The sequence below is a fragment of the Lithobates pipiens genome, unplaced genomic scaffold (genome assembly GCF_037356315.1).
Source record: "Lithobates pipiens isolate NorthernLeopardFrog02 unplaced genomic scaffold, aLitPip1_a1.2 Scaffold_22, whole genome shotgun sequence".
Taxonomy (NCBI): domain Eukaryota; kingdom Metazoa; phylum Chordata; class Amphibia; order Anura; family Ranidae; genus Lithobates; species Lithobates pipiens.
In genome coordinates this window covers 43,349,227-43,371,985 of record NW_027507784.1, presented here as the reverse complement: position 1 = coordinate 43,371,985, position 22,759 = coordinate 43,349,227, and the positions used below count along the sequence as shown (strand labels likewise).

The window sequence follows — 22,759 nt, the reverse complement described above, 5'->3', positions numbered from 1 at the left end:
CAGGGTTTATGATCATGTGACCGCCGTGATTGCCCGTCACAGAGATCACATGATCGGAAAGCTCCCAATCTTATTAAGCAATTGGGAGCTATCCAATCGCCGCCAGTAACTGTGCCGGGAACGTGCAGGACGCGCGCTCTCCGCCCAGCTGTGTCTGCTAATTGGTACGCCAAGGCCCACCCACTGAGAGGCCGCGTATTTACGTACTTGTTGGCCTCTAGGGGTTAAAGAATTTCAGAAATCTATACTGCATTTTGGCCACTAGATGGAGCCGACCGTTTAGGAAACAGCCTATTAGGAAAAATGCATTGACCACCTTAGATGAAGGCTTTTGACATTCAGCTAACAAATGTTTTAACAATAAAACCCTATGGGTCTTCTCAATGATTAATAAATCTGACTGTTATATGATTCAGTGAAGAATTGTTCAATCAAACAGTAATTACGCTTATTGTCACTGCAAGGCCAATTTCCTAATAAAGTTGTGAATGTTTACATATAAAAGACTGCAAATGCAATTCAAATATTACATGGAAAATGAAAATTCTTGTTAATTTCATCTGCCCATAATTGGATAAATGAATAGTCACCCTTTTATGTGTGTGAAAATCCTCAGTCATCGAACAGAAGACCACTTAAGTCATAATAGTAAATCTGGATCTAATAAAACACACACCTTCTTAAAAAGTCACTCCAACCAAATCTGATTTTTGAATATGAATAGCCTCCAGTAAGCTGCTTCCCCACGTGACAGAGCGAGAACTGGGATCTGTGTGTGTAAACACACAAATCCCGGTTCTTTCAATGGAGTAGAGAGAGATCGTGTGTTCATACTAAGTATGAACACCGATCTCTCTCTCCTCCCAGACATTCCCATCCCCCCTACAGTTACACACCCAGGGAACACACTTAACCCCTTGATCGCCCCCTAGCGTTAACCTCTTCCCTGCCAGTGACATTTATACCCTAATCGTTGCATTTTTATAGCACTGATCGCTGTATAATTGTGAACGTTCCCAAAAATGTGTCAAAAGTGTCCAATTTGTCCACCGCAATATTGCAGTACCAATAAAAAAAAAAATCGCAGATCGCCGCTATTACTAGTAAAAAAATTAAATAATAATAAAAATGCCATAAATCTATCCCTATTTTGTAGACACTATAACTTTTACGCAAAGCAATCAATATACGCTTATTGGGATTTTTTTATTTTTTTTACCAAAAATATGTAGAAGAATGCATATCGGCTTAAACTGAGGAAAAAAAATGTTTTTTTTGAAAAAAAAAAAAATGTGGGATATTAATCATAGCAAAAAGTAAAAGATATTGTGTTTTTTTGTCTCTCTTCTTTTGTTTAAAGCGCAAAAAATTAAAAGCGCAGAAGAGATCAAATAGCACCAAAAGAAAGCTCTATTTGTGGGGAAAAAGGACGTCAATTTTATTTGGGTACAGCATCACCTTACGGTGCAATTGTCAGTTAAAGCGACGCAGTGCCGTATCGCAAAAAATGGCCTAGTCATTGAGCAGCCAAATCTTCCGGGGATGAAGTGGTTAAGAGCATATGTTTACAGAGGCCCTCCCTCTACATTTATATGTAAATAAACCAGTTGTAAAGGTTTTGGAGCTGAGGAGCAGAAGTTGGTGGGAGGGGCTTGGGCAATTTTTGAAAGAAATGTGTTCAGACGAGAGATGTGTTTGGAAGGACAATGGAGTAACACATGGCTGCCGGAAGCTGGATAACTGTGGAGACATTTTAACCACTTAAGCCCCGGACCATTTTGCTGGCCAAAGACCAGAGCACTTTTTGCGATTTGGCACTGCGTCACTTTAACTCACAATTGCGCAGCCATGCAGCGTGGCTCCCAAACAAAATTGACCTCCATTTTTTCCCACACATAGAACTTTCTTTTGGTGGTATTTGATCACCCCTTATTTTTTGCACTATAAACAAAATAATAGCAGCAATTTTGAAAAAAAATGCATTATTTTTTAAATTTTGCTATAATAAATATCCCCCAAAAATATATATAAAAATGACAATAAACGTTTATTGATTGGTTTGTGCGAAAGTTATAGCATTTACAAAATAGGGGATAGTTTTATGGCATTTTTATGAATATTTTTTTTTACTATTAAAGTTGGCGATCAGAGATTTTTTTTATTGTGACTGCGACATTATGGTGGACATGTTGGACATTTTTTACACATTTTTGGGACCATTGTAATTTATACAGCAATCAGTGCTATACAAATGCACTGATTCCTGTGTACATGTCACTGGCAGTGAAAGTGTTAACCACTAGTGGGAAGTGTAGGGGTTAAGTATGTCCTGGGGAGTGTTTCTAACTGTGGGGGGGGCATGGCTGTGTGTGGCACGTCACTGAGCACCGATCCCGATCACAGGGAGCAGAGATCAGTGACACTGTCACTAGGCAGAACGGGGAGATGCTTGTTTACATTAGCATCTCCCCGTCCTTCCTCTCCGTGAGACGATTGCGGGTATCCCCGCAGACATCGAGGACGCGGGACCCGAGACCCGACTCACGGAGCTTGCCTGCAGGCCGCCTCTTAAAGGGCAACATACAGGTACATTAGTTGGCCAGTAGAAGCCCTTCTGCCGATGTATATCGGCATGAGGTGGTCGGCAAGTGGTTAAGTTGGACTGAGCAAGGAACCATGAAGGAGATTACATCTTGACCCCTAAGTTGAGTAACTGTTTAGTTTACTTAATGCGTAATATTGTACATGCTTACATTTGTAGGCATATTTTGTAAGCTATGAATTGTGTATCCTACAGTTGTATGTGCAGCTTTCCTGTTTAGTAAACCATTGATACACTAGAGAAGTCTAAGCTTCCTTGGTTTTAATAGAAGAGCTTAAGATAAAAGATAGATGCAAAGCATAACAAGCTGCAAAGGGTGGGCCAACTCAATATTGAACCTTACGGACTAAGACTGAGATGCCATTAAAGTTCATGTGTGTGTAAAGGCAGGCGTCTCAATACTTTTGGTAATATAGTGTATCTCTTTTTTAACGGCACACTAACTGAAGCAACGTTCGTGCCATTGCTTCACGAAGACGAAGTTGCTAAACTACTTGGTAATGTCCACCTTACCACCTGCCCTCTGGATCCTGTTCCCTCGCAAATGCTGCGTTAACCCTCTTACTCTATGCTACACTCTCTAACTCACATCTTCAATCTCTCCCTCTCTTCTGGCATCTTCCCCAACTCTCTGAAACATGCACTTGTCAAACCCATACTTAAAAAACCCTCACTGGACCCATCCAATCCTAACAACCTACGCCCCATATCCTTGCTCCCCTTTTTATCCAAACTACTCGAACTACTCGAACGTCTGGACTACAACCGACTGAGTGTCCACCTCGCTGATAATAGCCTTCTTGATCCCCTTCAGTCTGGATTTCGTCCTCAACACTCCACAGAAACTGCTCTCTTAAAACGAACAAATGATCTACTAACGGCCAAAACCAATCGACATTATTCTGTATTCCTCCTCCTGGACCTCTCTGCTGCCTTTGATACGGTTGACCACCCCCTCCTTCTCAAAAAACTCCACACCTTTGGTCTCCGTGACCTACTCTACGATGGTTCTCTTCCTACTTATCCAACCGCACCTTTAGCGTTTCTTACAACTCTACTTCCTCCTCTCCTCTTCCTTTCTCTGTTCTTGGACCACTCCTATTTTCAATCATCTATACCTCCTCCCTGGGTCAACTGATAGCCTCCCACGGCTTCCAATACCACCTCTATGCTGACGACACCCAAATCTATTTCTCTACCCCTCAGCTCACTCCCTCTGTCTCCTCACGTATCACTAATTTACTATCAGATATATCAGTCTGGATGTCACATCACTTCCTCAAAATCATTCTATCCAAAACCGAACTTATAATTTTTCCCCTGATCTCACTGTCAAAATTGATGGCACAACCATAAGCCCATCCCCTCACGCCAAGGTTCTAGGTGTAGTCCTGGACTCTGAACTCTCCTTCAAACAACACATCCAATCACTGTCCAAATCCAGCCGCCTCAACCTCCGCAACATCTCCAAAATACGCCCCTTTCTAACCAATGAGACAACAAAGCTCTTAATTCACTCGCTGGTCATCTCCTGCCTTGACTACTACAACTCCCTTCTCATTGGCTTGCCTCTACATAGTCTATCACCTCTTCAATCCATTATGAATTCCGCTGCCAGACTCATCCACCTTACCAATCGCTCTGTGTCTGCTACCCCTCTCTGTCAATCCCTCCACTGGCTGCCGCTCAGCCAAAGAATTAAATTCAAAATACTAACAACTACGTACAAAGCCATCCACAACTCTGCCCCCAGCTACATCACTAGCCTAGTCTCTAAATACCATTCTACTCGTTCTCTTCGTTCCTCTCAAGACCCCCTGGTCTCTAGTTCCCTCATCACCTCCTCCCATACTCGCCTCCAGGACTTTTCCAAAGCCTCTCCAATCCTATGGAATGCCCTACCCCAATCTGTCCGCTTATCTCCTACTTTATTAGCTTTTAGACGATCCCTGAAAACACTTCTCTTCAGAGAAGCCTACCCCACCCACACCTAACTGTATTTTCATTTTCTCCATCAGCTCATTACCCCCCCCCCGCAGTTAATACCGTTTGTTTCAACTTGGCCCTCCCTTCTAGATTGTAAGCTCTAACGAGCAGGGCCCTCTGATGCCTCCTGTATTGATTTGTATTGTAAGTGTACTGTCTGCCCTCATATTGTAAAGCACTGCGCAAACTGTTGGCGCTATATAAATCCTGAATAATAATAATAATAATAATAATAATCTCTTGGCCTCCAGTGGTGAGATCTCCTCACTGGCATTTCTACCACCTATAATAAGGCTTACCTGTAGCTACCTCGGATATCTCCTAAACCTGCACGGTGTAGGAGATATCCCCTGTATCAGCATGTGTCGACGTCATCGGCACATGCGCACTAAAGCAATGGCACGAACGTTGCTTCAGTTAGTGTGCCGTTAATTGTGGCTTGCGTGCACAAGCGCGAGAGTGACGTTATGGCAGCTCCAGGCCAATCACAGCACCAGAGCATGCGATACCTGGAAATAACTCCGGGAGCGATGTCGCCGGCTGGAGCTTTGTACTGGGACCTCTGTGGGGGCTTTCGATATAAGGTGAGTATTTCATAATGAGCTAGTATGCGATGCACACTAGCTCATTATACCTTTGTCTTGCAGGTTTTTTATTTAATTTTTAGGTGAGTTTACAACCACTTTAAAACTCAACTCTAGCCAAAATGTTTCTTCAGTTTTGGATGGATGGATAAGGGTTAGAAATTCTGCCAGGCTTGAAATGCTGTCCTTGTCCCCATAGAGATTTCCCTTGTTTTCCTGTTGTCTCCAGACCACCCCAAACACTTGGGCAGGAAGTGAGGTGAGATCTCCCTCATGGGGACATAGACAGTAATAAAATCCTGACCTTTCCCTATTAGAAAATGTGTTTGTATGGCTGTGTGCATCTTCAATGGGGGAATGGCAGCCATTGAATAGGCAGAAGGTGTGTTTGTGGGGTGCTAGATCCAAAGCAAGAAGAATGAGACTTTAAATCTACATTTTCAGTCAGCTCTCTCCCAGCCAAGGTATCCTTGGGGGTCACTGGAGTGGTCTATGAAATGTAGAGGATGAAAGCCTCACAAAAATTATGTAAGTCTTGTAAATTTTTATTCTGTGCAACACAAAGTCACAAGAAACACAAATAAGTGGATCCCTTCTCTCTATTCAGCCCTGATGAAGGTGGAGTAAAACTGAAAAAATGGCTGTACTCCAAGATCCATCAAGATTCTTATTTAATAAAGAACATCCCAAGTGTTACCATTTGTACTGTCTGTAACACTTGGGATGTTCTTTATTAAATAGAAAAGAAAAAAGACCGAAAATTCTGTTATAGTTTCTGTTATAAAATTTAGCAGATTAGTAATTTTTTCTTCATAAATTTTGTTCAAAATTTATACTATTACATTTCTTTGGTAAAAATAAGTACAAATTGGTGGATATTATTTGGTCTTTGTGAAAGTTATAGAGTCCACAAGCTATGGTGCCAATATCTGAAAATTGATCACACCTGAAGGACTGACGGCCTATCTCATTTCTTGAGACCCTAACATGTCAGAAAAGTACAAATATCCCCCAAATGACCCCTTTTTGGAAAGAAGACATTCCAAGGTATTTAGTAAGAGGCATGGGGAGGTTTTTGAAGTTGTCATTTTTCCTACAATTCTTTGCAAAATCAAGATTTTTTTTCCTGTTTTTTTTCCACAAAATTGTCATATTATTAGGTTATTTCTCCCACACAGCATATGCATACCACAAATTACACCCCAAAACACATTCTGCTATTACTCCCGAGTACAGCGATACCACATGTGTGAGACTTTTACACAGCGTGGCCACATACAGAGGCCCAACATGCAGGGAGCGCCATCAGGCGTTCTGGAGCACCCAGGACAATTCTGACATTTCTCTCCTACATGTAAAAAATCATCATTTATTTGCTAGAAAATTACATAGAACCCAAAAACATTATATATATATATATATATATATATATATATATATATATATATATATATATATATATATATATGTTTTTTTAGCAAAGACCCTAGAGAATACAATGGTGGTCGTTGCAACTTTTTATCACGCACAGTATTTGCGCAGCAATTTTTCGAATGGGTTTTTAAAAAAAAAAACTGTTTTGTGCTTTAAAAAAACAAAACAGTAAAGTTAGCCCAATGTTTTTGCATAATGTGAAAGATGAAGTTACGCCGAGTAAATAGATACCTAACAAGTCACCCTTCAAAATTGCACACGCTCGTGGAATGGCGCCAAACGTCGCTACTTAAAAATCCCCATAGGTGATGCTTTAATTTTTTTTTACTGGTTACATGTTTTGAGTTACAGAGGAGGTCTAGGGCTAGAATTATTGATCTCGCTCTAACGTTCACGGCGATACCTCACATGTGTGGTTTGAACAACGTTTTCATATGTGGGCGGGACTTTTGTATGTGTTCGCTTCTGCGTGCGAGCACATGGGGACAGGGGCACATTACATTTTTTTTTCTTTTTTATTGTTCATTTTACTTTATTTATTTTAGTTTGACATTTTTTTCCCCAAAAATACATTTTTTGATCACTTTTATTCCTATTACAAGGAATGTAAACATCCCTTGTAATAGGAATAGGCATGACAGGTCCTCTTTACAGTGAGATATGGGGTCAGTAAGACCTCACATCTCACCTCTAGGCTGGGAAGCCTGAAATAAAAAAAAAATGGCAGGGTGTTGCAGAGTATTGGCAGGGTATGGCAGAGTATTGGCAGGGTATGGCAGAGTATTGGCAGGGTATTGGGTATTGCAGAGTATTGGCAGGGTATTGCAGAGTATCGGCGGGTATTGCAGAGTATTGGCAGGGTATTGTAGAGTATTGGCAAGGTATTGCAGAGTATTGGCAAGGTATTGCAGAGTATTGGCATGTATTGCAGAGTATTGGCAGGGTATTGGGTATTGCAGAGTATCGCAGAGTATTGGCAGGGTATTGGGCATTGCAGAGTATTGGCAGGGTATTGCAGATTATTGGCAGGGTATTGGGTATTGCAGAGTATTGGCAGGTTATTGGGTATTGCAGAGTATTGGCAGGGTATTGGCAGGGTATTGCTGAGTATTGGCAGGGCATTGGCAGGGTATGGCAGAGTATTGGCAGGGTATGGCAGAGTACTGGCAGGGTATTGGGTATTGCAGAGTATTGGCAGGGTATTGCAGAGTATTGACAGGGTATTGCAGAGTAATTACAGGGTATTGCAGAGTATTGGCAGGGTATTGCAGAGTATTGGCAGGGTATTGCAGAGTATTGTAGAGTATTGGCAGGGTATTGGCAGGGTATTGGCAGGGTATTGCAGAGTATTGGCAGGGTATTGGGTATTGCAGAGTATTGACAGGGAATTGAGGGGTTACATTTAAGTGAGCAGCGATGTGGGCAATGCAGATGCAGCCCACAGTGCTGCTGACACCGATCTCTTCCCCCTCCGTTGTACCGATCGGTATAGAGAGGGGAGGGCAAGGTATTGCAGAGTATTGGCATGTATTGCAGAGTATTGGCAGGGTATTGGGTATTGCAGAGTATCGCAGAGTATTGGCAGGGTATTGGGCATTGCAGAGTATTGGCAGGGTATTGCAGATTATTGGCAGGGTATTGGGTATTGCAGAGTATTGGCAGGGTATTGGGTATTGCAGAGTATTGGCAGGGTATTGGCAGGGTATTGCTGAGTATTGGCAGGGCATTGGCAGGGTATGGCAGAGTATTGGCAGGGTATGGCAGAGTACTGGCAGGGTATTGGGTATTGCAGAGTATTGGCAGGGTATTGCAGAGTATTGACAGGGTATTGCAGAGTAATTACAGGGTATTGCAGAGTATTGGCAGGGTATTGCAGAGTATTGTAGAGTATTGGCAGGGTATTGGCAGGGTATTGGCAGGGTATTGGCAGGGTATTGGCAGGGTATTGGCAGGGTATTGGGTATTGCAGAGTATTGACAGGGAATTGAGGGGTTACATTTAAGTGAGCAGCGATGTGGGCAATGCAGATGCAGCCCACAGTGCTGCTGACACCGATCTCTTCCCCCTCCGTTGTACCGATTGGTATAGAGAGGGGAGGGAGGAACTGGCGTCATAATATGACGCCGGTTTGTTTACAAGTGATCGCTCCGTCATCGCTCTGTTAATTAATGGCCTCTCAGAGTTAAACAACCACCCTGTAGCCGTTAATCGGCTATGGGCCGGTTGTTAAGTCGTTAAGTACACAATGGAATTTATTTACTAAAGCAGGAAAGTGCAAAATCAGGCTCGCTTCTGCATAGAAACCAATGAGCTGTGAGAAGTGAATAATGCTGATAGCAGAGGAACAAACAAAACACACAAAAATAGGCATGTGCGATCCGTTTCGTTCCCAATCAAAATTCGGCCAAAATTTTTGTTATTTGGAAATTTGGACATGTCACAGTAACGAATTTCAACAAATCCAAAATAAATATTAATGAAATAACAAAATAAATGTATTTCATTCAGATGTTCGAAGCAGCCAAAGGAAACCAATAATTCAAATTCATTTGATAATAACTGGTTGTTAATGAAGCGGTGGCAAGCCGGCCCCCACATCCTTAACAACTATGATACATCTGCTGTCAGAGGGATTATTGCTGTCAGCAGAATGTAAACAAAACAATTTCCGCCATTAAACATTTTTTTTTAAAACTGCCTTTCAGGTCTGATATAGATTTTGAGGGGAATGCCATGCCAAAATAAAAAATAAATAAAATAAACACCCCCTATTTTTAATTACCATAGGTGGGAACTGGATGTGCCAGATGCCATGAGGCAAGGAACGGGTGCAGACCTCTTTTTTTTGTGGGTCAGTGGGAACTGGTATGGATTGGGGGGGACCCCCACGCTGTTTTATATTTTAACCACTTGCTTACCGGGCACTTATACCCCCTTCCTACCCAGCCTTTCAGCGCTGTCACACTTTGAATGACAATTGTGCGGTCATACAATGCTGTATACAAACTCAACTTTTTTCAATTTTTTCCACACAAAAAGAGCTTTCTTTTGGTGGTATTTAAACATTGCTGTTTTTTTTTTTTTTTTTTTGCTAACGAAACCCAAAAATATAAAAAATCGTGAAAAAAAAACAATTGTTTGTTATAAAATTTTGCAAACAGGTAATTTTTCTCCTTCCCTGATGTGCGCTGATGTGGCGGCACTGATGGGCATGGATGAAGCTGCACTGATGGGCACTGATGAGCAGCCACTGATGAGGCTGCACTGATAGGTGGCACTGATGGGCACTGAGAGGTGGCATTGATGGGTGGCACTGAGAGGTGACACTGAGGGGCACTGATAGGCAGCACTGATAGGTGGCACTGATAGATGGCACTGGTGGGCACTGATAGGTGGCACTGATGGGCACTAATAGGTGGCACTGATGGGCACTGGGGGGTGGCACTGATGGGCAGCACTGATGGGCACTAATAGGTGGCATTGATGGGCAGCACTGACAGGTGGCACTGATGGTGAGGCACTGATGCACACTGATTGGCAGCATTGGTGGGCACTGATAGGCACCAAAGCAGGGATTGATTTCCCTGTAACAGAAGCCGATTATCGGCTTTCTGCTTCTCTCCACATGCTGATCATGAGGAGGAAAAAAGCCATTAACCGACTTCTGTTTACTCCCGTGAACAACTGTGATTGGCCCTTTACCCTGTTCTGTGATCATCTGAGTGACAGAGTGCACCGCCCAAACTTGGAGTATGACCCCGGGTCATTAGTATTGTATTGGCAGCAGCAAGAGCCAATGGCAGCACTGCTATCAATCTATCCAATCAGGACACGAGACACACCAGCTGGAGGTGGTGTGCTCGTTCCCGTTGTGGAAATTGCGGAGCTCAGGTCAGTATAAGGGGGGCTCAGGGGCACTGCTGCATTAAAAACAGTTTTTTTCACCTTAATCTCCATAACATAGGGGAATGTGATGTATAGTTCACAAAACACAGCTCAGGAATTTCAGTTCAGCGCACAGGAAATGACAAGAACTCTGCCTCTCTGACAGAATCGACAAGGAAGCTTTATCCTCCTCTGAGTACCAACACCCCCTACAGTGTTGCCAACTGTAGGAGCCGAACGGTGCCAGTAAAAATGGCTGCGACAGGCTCAGATGAGAACTGCGCATGTGCAGCGCCAACTATGGAAGTCCCAGAGACAATCCGATCATGAGCCCGCCCCGCGCCGCCTGGTTCGTCCCCACACCCGCTGATGTCATGCTGCAAGCGAACACCAGCCTAAAATGCCAGGAGCCAAGCCAGACGGAGTGAACACAGACAGTGCAATGGAGGCGGAGGCACCAGCAGCACCGTGATACAAGAGTTGGACAGTGCAGAGCGCTGTGGACCCAGCCGGGCAGGACACGTGCTGGATGGACACATAAGGCCCCCTGACAGTGCCACTGACCAGCACTGAGCGCCATACCCTGCTCTGGCTGCAGCCCCCTGGTGAGTGTGTAGTGTGCAGCTGTGCATGCATACTTACAAGCCAACTTGTCTTGAACTAAGTCCCACCACTGGATCCCTGGCCTGGCTGCAACATCCATCTATTGCTGGACTGGCTGCCACAGACAGGCATAGGCAGCAGTTTCCAGAAAAAAATGTCAGTGGTGAGATTGTACAAAATCATTGTATGCAATCTCTGTCTGCTGTCTCTCTGGTATCTCCTGTATCCTGTCTGCATGACCATCTCCTGTATCCACTCCGAGTGACTTTATCCCATCCACATGACCATCTTTTGTATCCTGTCCGCATGACTGTTTCCTGCCCGCATGACCATCTTCTGTATCCTGTCCGCATGACTGTTTCCTGCCCTCATGACCATCTCCTGTATCCTGTCCGCAGCCTCTAACCATCTTCTGTATCCTGTCCGCATGACTGTTTCCTGCCCGCATGACCATCTCCTGTATCCTGTCCGCAGCCTCTAACCATCTTCTGTATCCTGTCCACAGCCTCTAGCCATCTCCTGTATCCTGTCCGCAGCCTCTAGCCATCTCTTGTATCCTGTCCACAGCCTCTAACCATCTTCTGTATCCTGTCCACAGCCTCTAACCATCTTCTGTATCCTGTCCACAGCCTCTAACCATCTCCTGTATCCTGTCTGCAGCCTCTAGCCATCTCCTGTATCCTGTCCGCAGCCTTTAGCCATCTCCTGTATCCTGTCCGCAGCCTCTAGCCATCTCCTGTATCCTGTCCACAGTGACAAACCCTCTCCTGTATCCTGTCCATATCCTCTGACCACCTGTACCATGTCCATATCCTCTGATCACCTGTGCCATGTCCACATCTTCTGACCACCTGTGCCATGTCCATATCCTCTGACCATCTGTGCCTTGTCCATATCCTATGACCACCTGTGCCATGTCCATAACTTATGACCACCTATGCCATGTCCATATCCTCTGACCACCTGTGCCATGTCCATATCCTCTGACCATCTGTGCCCTGTTCTTGTCCTGTGCCATGTCCATAGCCTCTGACCATGTCCTGTGCCGTGTCTGCAATCTCTGACCATCTCCTGTACCATGTCTGCAATCTCTGACCATCTCTTGTCTTTTATCATGTCTGCAATCTTTGACCATCTCATCTTTAATCATATATGCAGGCTCTGAGGGAGAGCCTGGAGAGGAGTCAAGAGTGGGAGTGCCGCCAGATTAGGGTTCATGAGAGAAGTCAGATGTGTGTGGACTGTTAGAGGAGACTATAGGATAAAACCAGAGCCACCAAGCTGGAGTTGCCTGACTGAGCCCTGCACGATGCACCTGAGAGGAGGTCAGTCTGATAAGGGGTCACTGATGAAAGGGGGGGAGTGAACACAATAATGTAAGGGGGCACTGAAATAACGGTTCCCCCTTATATCAGTAACCCCCCCCCCCCCTTACCTTAGTGTGTTCACTCTGCGGAAGGTAATCTCTGGTCACCGGAGTCCTCACCTTATTAGCGTTCCCAATGTCCCCCTTTACATCAGAGTCTGCAGGATTTCCTCTTATAGTGCAAGGGAGAACTCTGCGGACCCTGATGTAAAGGCCAATGCTGCAGACCCTGATGTAAGTGGGAACTCTGATGTAAAGGGGAGCGCAGAGGCCCCCCTTACATCAGAGTTCCCCCTTAGATCATGATCTGTGGCATTGTCATTTACATTAAGGTTTGCAGAGTTCTCCCTTGCACTGTAAGGGGGAACTCTGTGCTGGCTGGGTTATATTAACCTGACCTTCATGTAAATAGAGAAATTAGTTTTTTCACTTTTGTTTAACTTAAACACATTGCTAATATCACTAGCTACATGCTTATAGTTTAAATAATAATAATTGCACAGTTTAACACTGAAAACAGCCATTTTAGGTACTTTTTTGCAGTGCCAGTAAAAAATTGGTGTAGTTTGTAAATTTTGCCATCTTGTCAGTAAATTTCACTTGGGGGGGTGGGGGGTTGGCAACACTGCACCCCTAGAGGGGTCCTTTAACACAAGAACATTCCACTTCGTTGAGCAGGGGGATCTATGAGCGGGATGGATGTCAGTTTTTTGTCTGTATTTGGACAATGGACTGTGGCAGACCCCTGTAGGATTTATGGGTTGTCAGATGTGAACGTTTACATCAGGCAACCTCCAGTCCTTTTTTATTTTTTATTCCTGGATCTGGATGGACTTGGAGGTACCCTGTTTCCCTGAAAATAAGACTTAGGCCGCGTACACACGGGCGGATTGTCTGCCCAACTAAGTTCGGCAGACAATCCGACAGACAGTCCGTTCAAAATTAGCATGAACGGACTTGACCACACATGATGAGCAGACAGTCCGCTGAAAGCGTGCGTGATGACGTGTACAGCACGTACGACGGGACTAAAAAAACGACGTCCTATACACTGCAATGCAACCTTCGGCCGTGTAAACCCTTTCTGAGCATGCGCCATACTTAGTCCGTCCAACTTGCCTACACACGAGCGGACTGTCCGCTGAAACCAAGTTTGGACGGACAAAACCAAGTTTGAACGGACTGTCTTACGGAAATTCCGTAAGACTTTGTTCGTCAGACTGTCCACTGAAAAAGTCAGCTGAAGCCCACACACGAGCGGATTGTCCGCTGAAACACTGTCCAGCGGACTAAGTTGGACAGACAATCCGCCCGTGTGTACGCGGCCTTAGCGTGATTGTTGGTGATGGCTGCAATTTAAGCCCTACCCCCAAATAAGCCCTAGTTAAAGTCCTTGTAGGTCTTATTTTCAGGGTAGGGATTATTTCCGGGGAAACAGGGTATGGCTTATTTGGGGGATAGAGCTTATATTGCAGCCATCACCGACAATCGCGCTAGGTCCTATTTTCGGGAGAAACAGGTAGTATGTAAATGGGCACAACTACTTTTTACAACCACCTGCTCATAGACTTATATGGAGCTTGCAGCCTGAAAAACTTAACTATAGACCTGATTGGAAAGCCTGTTTAAAGGAGCCTAAAAAAATACTGACTAGTCTTGGTAGTTTGTTTGCATTTTTAAGTTCCCCTTTTTCACTATCTCTTTGCCTTGAGGGCGAATCAAACCTTGGATGGAATAGATGTCCAGTGGGATGTTGTTGCTCAAAGAAGAATAAAGCTTTTTGAAAAAAAACAAAATGGTGGTGTGGGGCCCTCTATTTTAAACAATGAATACCATTCAGAAGTGAATATCCCAGTGGGCCCATGCACCTTTGGCTGGTTCATATGTAACCACATACTGGAAGCAGAACCTTTACTTTGTCTACTTTGCCAAAAATGTTCTTAGCCCGAAAAAAGAAGAAAACAAATACACACAACACATCTAATGATGAGTAATATATTACATTTTTGGCCTTGGAATTAGATACCATTTACAGTGCCTTGCGAAAGTATTCGGCCCCTTGAACTTTTCAACCTTTTGCCACATTTCAGGCTTCAAACATAAAGATATAAAATTTAAATTTTTTGTGAAGAATCACCAACAAGTGGGACACAATTGTGAAGTGGAACGAAATCTATTGGATATTTTAAACTTTTTTAGCAAATTAAAAACTGAAAAGTGGGGCGTGCAAAATTATTCGGCCCCTTTACTTTCAGTGCAGCAAACTCACTGCAGAAGTTCAGCGAGGATCTCTGAATGATCCAATGTTGTCCTAAATGACTGATGGTGATAAATAGAATCCACCTGTGTGTAATCAAGTCTCTGTATAAATGCACCTGCTCTGTGATAGTCTCAGGGTTCTGTTGAAAGCGCAGAGAGCATCATGAAGACCAAGGAACACACCAGGCAGGTCCGTAATGTTGTGGAGAAGTTTAAAGCCGGATTTGGATACAAAAAGGTTTCCCAAGCTTTAAACATCCCAAGGAGCACTGTGCAAGCGAACATTTTGAAATGGAAGGAGTATCAGACCACTGCAAATCTACCAAGACCTGGCCGTCCCTCTAAACTTTCAGCTCAGACAAGGAGAAGACTGATCAGAGATGCAGCCAAGAGGCCCATGATCACTCTGGATGAACTGCAGAGAACTACAGCTGAGGTGGGAGAGTCTGTCCATAGGACAACAATCAGTCGTACACAGCACAAATCTGGCCTTTATGGAAGAGTGGCAAGAAGAAAGCCATTTCTCAAAGATATCCATAAAAAGTCTTGTCTAAAGTTTGCCACAAGCCACCTGGGAGACACACCAAACATGTGGAAGAAGGTGCTCTGGTCAGATGAAACCAAAATCGAACTTTTTGCCCACAATGCAAAACGATATGTTTGGCGTTAAAGCATCACGGCTCATCACCCTCAACACACCATCCCCACTGTCAAACATGGTGGTGGCAGCATCATGGTTTGGGCCTGCTTTTCTTCAGCAGGGACAGGGAAGATGGTTAAAATTGAGTGGAAGATGGATGCAGCCAAATACAGGACCATTCTGGATGAAAACCTGTTGGAGTCTGCAAAAGACCTGAAACTGGGATGGAGATTTATCTTCCAACAAGACAATGATCCCAAACATACAGCAAAATCTACAAAGGAATGGTTCACAAATAAACGTATCCAGGTGTTAGAATGGTCAAGTCAAAGTCCAGACCTGAATCCAATCGAGAATCTGTGGAAAGAGCTGAAAACTGCTGTTCACAAACGCTCTCCATCCAACCTCACTGAACTCGAGCTGTTTTGCAAGGAAGAATGGGCAAGAATTTCAGTCTTTCGATGTGCAAAACTGATAGAGACATACCCCAAGAGACTTGCAGCTGTAATCGCAGCAAAAGGTGGCTCTACAAAGTATTAACACAAGGGGGCCGAATCATTTTGCACGCCCCACTTTTCATTTTTTTATTAGTTAAAAAAGTTTCAAAAATCCAATAGATTTCGTTCCACTTCACAATTGTGTCCCACTTGTTGGTGATTCTTCACAAAAAATAAAAATGTTATATCTTTATGTTTGAAGCCTGAAATGTGGCAAAAGGTTGAAAAGTTCAAGGGGGCCGAATACTTTCGCAAGGCACTGTAAATGCATGTAAGAGCAACACACTTTAATACATACATTTCCGGTGTTGCTCGGCCTTGGGGAAATGGAAGGTACACTTAAAAATACTAAACTGGTCAAAAATAGGACCTCAACTAAAACCATTGGGTGAATTCAATAAAACGTTCCAACTTACTTCCACCCTCAGCTGCTACTTCAGAGTTAGATATTTCTCCCTGGGAAGTCTCCTCTGGTTTTTCTGTGACATTCTCAAATGTATCTGCTGTAGCTACAAGAGAAATTATATTATTAAATGTACAGTGTGTGTGACACATCAAAAGTCTATGATTTAAAGCTATCTCTTTGCCTTTAGGGCAAATCGAACCTTGGATGGAATAGATATCTAGTGGGATGTCGTTGCTCAAAGAAGAATAAAGCTTTTTGAAAAAAACAAGTGGTGGTGTGGGGCCCTCTCTTTTAAACAATGAATACCATTCAGAAGTGAGTATCTCAGGGGGCCCATGCACCTGTGGTTGGTTCATCTGTAACCACATACTGGAAGCAAAACCTTTACTTTATCAACTTTGCCAAAAATGTTCTTAGCCCGAAGAAAGAAGAAAACAAATACACACAACATATCTAATGATGGGTAATATATTACATTTTTGTCCTTGGAATTGGATACCATTTAAATGCATGTAAGAGCAACACACGTTAATACATACATTTCTGGTGCTGCTCAGCCTTGGGGAAATTGGAGTGGAAGGTGCACTTAAAAATACTAAACTGGTAAAAAAAATAGGACCTCAACTAAAACCATTGGGTGAATTCAATAAAACTTTCCAATTTACCTTCCCCCTGAGCTGCTACTTTAGAGTTAGACATTTCTCCCTGGGCCGTCTCCTCTTGTTTTTCTGTGACATCCTCAAATGTATCTGTTGTAGGTACAAGAGAAATTATATTATTAAATGTACAGTATGTGTGAGACATCAAAAGTCTATGATTTAAAGCAGTGGTTCTATCTTTATCTTGCACATGTGCTTTAAATCAGAATCAATAGATTGGTATTTTGTACAGCTATTTTAACCAAGAGAAATTCCCAAAACATGGCCTGTTGGGGGTATTTGAGGACAGGGTTGAGAACCACTGATTTAAACTGTGTGTGAACAAATGTACTTAATGTGGAAAATTTTGAACAAAATTCTACTAGTGTATGGTCAGTTTAAAATGTTTGTAACCATGAAAATATAATTTATTAAATTGGTTTCTTGAAGTATCCTAAACATGCTTTCCTGACGCCAACATGGCAGCATGCATATGATATAGCTCCGCCCCTTTATCCACCCACAGGACCTGTTTAGCTCTGTAAATGTCTGACTGAGAGCTACCTCCTCCATTCTCCTTTTTGTCCTCAAAGGATCAACACCTACAGACCGTTACACTCAGGATAGGCTCTTACCTGCCGACTAAATCAGAGTCCGTCTAGGTTCAAGCCTCTCCCAGCACGCAGTCCCACATCTTAGGCTGCTAAACAAGGTGGGGAGCCCATTCTGGTGGTCTTTTGGGGTCAAGGTGTTCTCTAATCAGAGATGGCAATCCTCTTGTGGTATGCCTGCTTTGGAGTCCGGATCCAGCAGCTGGGACTGCATGGTGTCTTCTCTCCTATGGAACTCTTTCCAGGTCTGTCAATTTCTATAAAACTTTTTTTTCTTTTTCTTGCTCTCATATCTCTAAAGACCCCATACACACTGTGCAGCTTTTGTTGTCTGATTTACTTTAGATTTGTCGGGACCATGTAGTGCAAGGGCCTGCCTGATTGCATACAAATTGAGGCTCTTAAGGTTTTATCTCATATTGTATGGTTTTGGTAAATTCTGAGGGAAAAAAATCTGCAGAGGATTGTATGATGTGTAGCCAGTTTAAAGGTGTCCTTTTGTGTGGATGGGCGTTGGCTTCCCTCCAATTGTACTAGTCCTTTTTTTTATTAGAACGGAGGTGAGAGAGGGCTGAGTCACTCTCTCAGGTGCTTTATTTTGGCTAGGTAATGGATACCTTTGCCATTAAGGCATCATCTCATTCTGAGGAACAGTCAATGATGGGTAAGTCTTGCTATTCTAGAAATGGGGATAGAAGGAGGGGAAGCAAGGAAGAATGTATTACAAGCAGAAGGGGGGTTTGCCCAGATTTCTTTAATTTAAATTTGTTTCTCTTTGCCAAAAAAAGGGGGTGGGGGGTATATATGTATTTTTTCCCTCTCTTGCTTCCCTTATTTCTCGCTGTTGCCATGCAGCCCCCCTTGCACCTTTCGGTTCTTCCTCCAGCATGAGCCTAACACCACATAACCAAGACCACCGCAATACCAGGAAAGGACCAACTTTGGGTAAGTAAGAAGATGCGGGAAAAAATAGTGCGTTCTGCCCTGGTGCGTGTAAGCAGCCCCGGCCGCTCACAGTTCCGCTCTAGGATGTCCACAGGTCCTCTGGATCATCAGGATTTTTCCAGGGTAGAAAGTGACTCCTCCAGTCCTGGCAGACCCCAGTACAAAGGACGCAAGTGTACCCTTACGAGAAAGCACATAGCTTCTCCTCCAAGGGGCTCAGCACTCGAAAGGCAAATGTTGGTCAGGCGGAGATGAAAATATGCCAGGAAAGCTACTTTGCAGCAACGGCTTCAGGCAGCTTGCCAGAGACCAGGAGTATGAGAGTCAACAGGTGTCAACCTTGCTCAAGAAAGTAGTCCGCGACTCCCCAGCAGAATTTTCCGGCCGTCTCGGACAACAAGGGACAGAAGCGGATGAACAGAGTGTGGGCCCTGTACCAGGTCTAAACCAAGCCATTCAACCCTCTCTAACTAGAGAGGTACCAGGCACTTCAGGGGTAACTCCAGCCCAGTATTAAAGCCAACCTTCTAGGCAGATCGAGAAGCTATCGCCTCCTCCTCGGCAGAGGATCCTGAAGATTCAGACTTTGATTATGAGCTGATACTTCCATTCATTAAGTCAGTAAAAGCTGCACTGGAATGGGAGGATCCAAAACCTCCTCCAAAGAAGGAGAAAACCTATCACACACAGTACAGTCTGATTTTAAATTGTGTGGCAATTGCTGTATAATATGCATTAGGTGCCTGTATCCTTTCAGGGCACCCCAAATGCAATGTGATTCTGCTTTGGTTGTGATGTGGGAGAACGTGCTTTTAAAAACATTTTGTAAAGCTTGTCGCCCCCTAAATAGGAGTAGGGGCTTATTTTTGAGCGCATAGGGCAGCCAAGTGAATAGGCCGCCCCATGTGAGTTGCAACATTGCGTGCAAATCGCTCTTTGGAAATCGCATAGCCGGAACCCTTTTCCCCTCCATGATGATATCAAATGCCTCTGAAAAGACCTAAGCACAGATTTCTTTTCAATGCAATCGCAGAGCCTGCTGCAAGTGTGAACAAGCCTTTGGGTTCCATAGCAGGAACCTAAAGAAACGGGTAACTACCTTTTCTCTTATGACAGAAATAAGAGGACTGTTTCAAGAGGAATGGGAGAAGGGGGAGATACAATCCTCCTCAACCAAGAGGTTGCAGAAGTTGTATCTGGTCATGGAGGAGGATGCAGGTCCTTTCATCTAACCCACCAACAGTGGGTGCGGCAATCACCAGACTGCCAAGAATGTGACACTTCCAATGGAAGACTCTTCCTCATTTTGTGATATCCTTGATAGACGCATTGACATGGACTTAAGAAAGTTGTGCCTCATGGCAGGTGGTGCTTGTAAGCCCGTCATTGCTTTAACATCTGTAGCAAGCGCTGTGCGAATGTGGGTGCAGAACTTAGAGTATGCGATCAAAAACCAGCTGCCAAATTAAAAAAATCATCAAGGCTCTTGATGAGATAAAACTATCCGTGGACTTTGTAGGTGAGGCAGCTATAGACCCCATTCAATGGTCTTCCAGAGCCATGCTCAGCTCAGTCACAGTCAAAGGAGCGTTGTGTCTAAAACCCTGGGTGACCAACCCATCCTCAAAGCAAAATTGCTGTGAACTTCCTTTTGATGGGAAGGTGCTGTTTGGCCAAAACTGGAGATCAGGTCCAGATCAGGTCTTCTGCCCCAAGATCAAAGGTCCAGATGCCAGAAGATCCAGATGCCAAACAGGTTTCCGAGAGTTGGAGCCAGACAGCTCAAAGTGACCGAGTTCTGGCAGGACCACTGCCCAAATCGGTAGATTCAGTCCACAGAGGTGCAATGCTCTTATTGGCTGTTCAAACGACAGACTCTAGAATGACCTCAAGAGGCTGAATCAATTTATCCAGATGGAGAGACTCAAGATGGAGTCTCTCCATACCATAATCCAGTTTATTCAACCAGGAGACTGGAGGATTTCAGGATGCCTACCAGCATGTCTAGATCTTTCAGTTATACCAGCAGTTCCTCAGATTTGCATTGGGGGACAGGCATTACCAGAGCCAGCTGGAGCCTACACTGAATATGGTCTACCTAGGGGCCCAATTCCATACTCGGAAGGCTACAGTTTCTTTGCCACTATAGAAACTCCCCAAAATCAGGGAGAAATTTCAACAGGCATTGGCTGCACCAGTGATGCACCAGTGATGTCAGCATCCCAGTGCATGAGTCTTCTTGAGACATTGGCTTCATGTATCCCGATGATCCCCTGGGCTCACTGGAAACTCAGAGTCCAACTGATGCAGTGGAAGAGAGTTTGTCTAGCCCAGCCAATGAGGATCACCAGCCAGAGGCGCCAGAGTCCCTGGTAGTAGATGAAACTAGAAACACTAAACAGCATCGCCCATTAAGGCCGCAGCATGGATCATTTTTGCCACAGATGCCAGTGCAGCAGGGCCTGCGAGCAACTCAAGATCCAGGGCAGAGGATAATTTCCCACTCAGGGCCTAGTTTTCAATATTCTGCAACTCTGAGTAGCATTCATGGCATTGGCCCCCTTGCTGCCTCACATACAGGGTTGCCCAGTCCTGCTCCATCTGGACAACACGGCAGCAGTGTCCTACATACAGTGACATGGCAGGAAGCACAGCCAATCCCTCTTGAGGTGGAACCGTTAACGACATTGGCACAACAATATCACCCAAATTTGATGGCCATATATCTTCCAGGCTGTCAGAACTTGGAAGCGGATCGCCTATCCAGATAATTCAAGGATCCCAACAGGAAAGGCCATTCAAAAGTGTTGGGGACTTTCACAAGGAGTGGACTGAGGCTAGAGTCAGTGTATCAAGAGCCACCAGACACAGATGGATCCTGGACATGGGCTTCAAATGATGTATTCCTCTTGTCAAGCCACTCCTGAACAACAAACAACATCAGAAGCATCTTCCCTGGCTCAGTGGTCAAAAGTCCTCGGTTTCCAAATGGGATGCAAAATTTGCTCTCATCAAGAACAAAGGACCCAGAGTATGAAGGAAGAATAGAGAGCCACATACTGCAAGATGCTTGAAGTCCAGTGTGAAGTTTCCACAGTCTGTGTTGATTTGGAGAGCCATGACATCTGCTGGAGTTGGTCCACTGTGCATCATTAAGTCCAGGGTCAATGCTGCCATCTACCAGGAGATTTTGGAGCACTTTATGCTTCCTTCCACAGACAAGCTCTATGGGGATGCTGACTTAATTTTCCAGCAGGACTTGGCACCTGTCCACACTGCCAAAAGCACCAAAACCTGGTTCAATGACCGTGGGATTACTGTGCTTGATTGGCCGGCAACCTCGCCTGACCTGAACCCCATAGAGAATCTATGGGCCGTTGCCAAGAGAAAGATGAGACCGAACAATGCAGAAGAGCTGAAGGCCGCTATTGAAGCATCCTGGTCTTCCATAACAACTCGGCAGTGCCACAGACTGATAGCTTCCATGCCACACTGCATTGAGGCAGTAATTGCAAAAGGGGCCCAAACCAAGTACTGAGTACATATGCATGCTTATACTTTTCAGAGTTCCAATATTGTTCTATGTACAATCTGTTTTATTGATTGCATGCAATATTCAAATTTTCTGAGATTGTGGATTTGGGGTTTTCACGAGCTGTAAGCCATAATCATCACAATTATGACAAATCACGGCTTGAATTATCTTGCTTTGCATGTAATGAGTCTATCTCATATATTAGTTTCACCTTTTAAGTTGCATTAGTGAAATAAATGAACTTTTGCACGATATTCAAATTTTTGAGTTTCACCTGCATTTGGGAGGGCAAAGTGCTCAGATATGAACTCGGTCAACTTGGACCACAGAGGCCGTATCCTAGGGAAATACCATACCATGTGTATAAACGTTCCTTCTGCTCCCTTACAGTTATGGCACTCTGCGGTATCTCTCCTGTGCATTCTGAATAGTCTGGTCGGTGTATAATATACCTGATGTAAATATCAAAGCTGTGTCATTCTATCTGTGGAGGATATAACCGAGACAAGGTATGTATCCAACACCTCCTGCCACAGTTCCGCAGTCAATTCTGGTATAACCGCTATTCAGCGGGATCTAGTCCTGGCAGTCGGATCAGGGCCTCTTGGACCTATTTCTCTGTAATATCTGGATATGCGTTTAGCTGGTTCAGGGTCAATCAGGACCCTTTCTAAAGCAGTGTTTTGTACCCTAACTTCCCCTCTCCCAAACTGAGTCATGGCTGCATGGCGCAGCTGAGCATATCTGAATTGCCAAGTTCTAAGTATG

At 44.2% G+C, this 22,759-nt stretch overlaps 1 protein-coding gene across 1 annotated transcript in view; it reads right to left on the bottom strand.

Annotated features, from left to right (window-relative positions):
• LOC143923700 (uncharacterized) overlaps positions 1–22,759 on the bottom strand; it is a 96,200-nt gene that overhangs the window by 2,673 nt on the left and 70,768 nt on the right. The window contains exons 10-11 of the mRNA XM_077447504.1: positions 16,928–17,011; positions 16,273–16,365 (exon numbers count right to left, since the gene is read on the bottom strand). Coding sequence (XP_077303630.1) covers positions 16,273–16,365; positions 16,928–17,011 — 177 coding nt within the window. The remainder of the gene's footprint in view (positions 1–16,272; positions 16,366–16,927; positions 17,012–22,759) is intronic.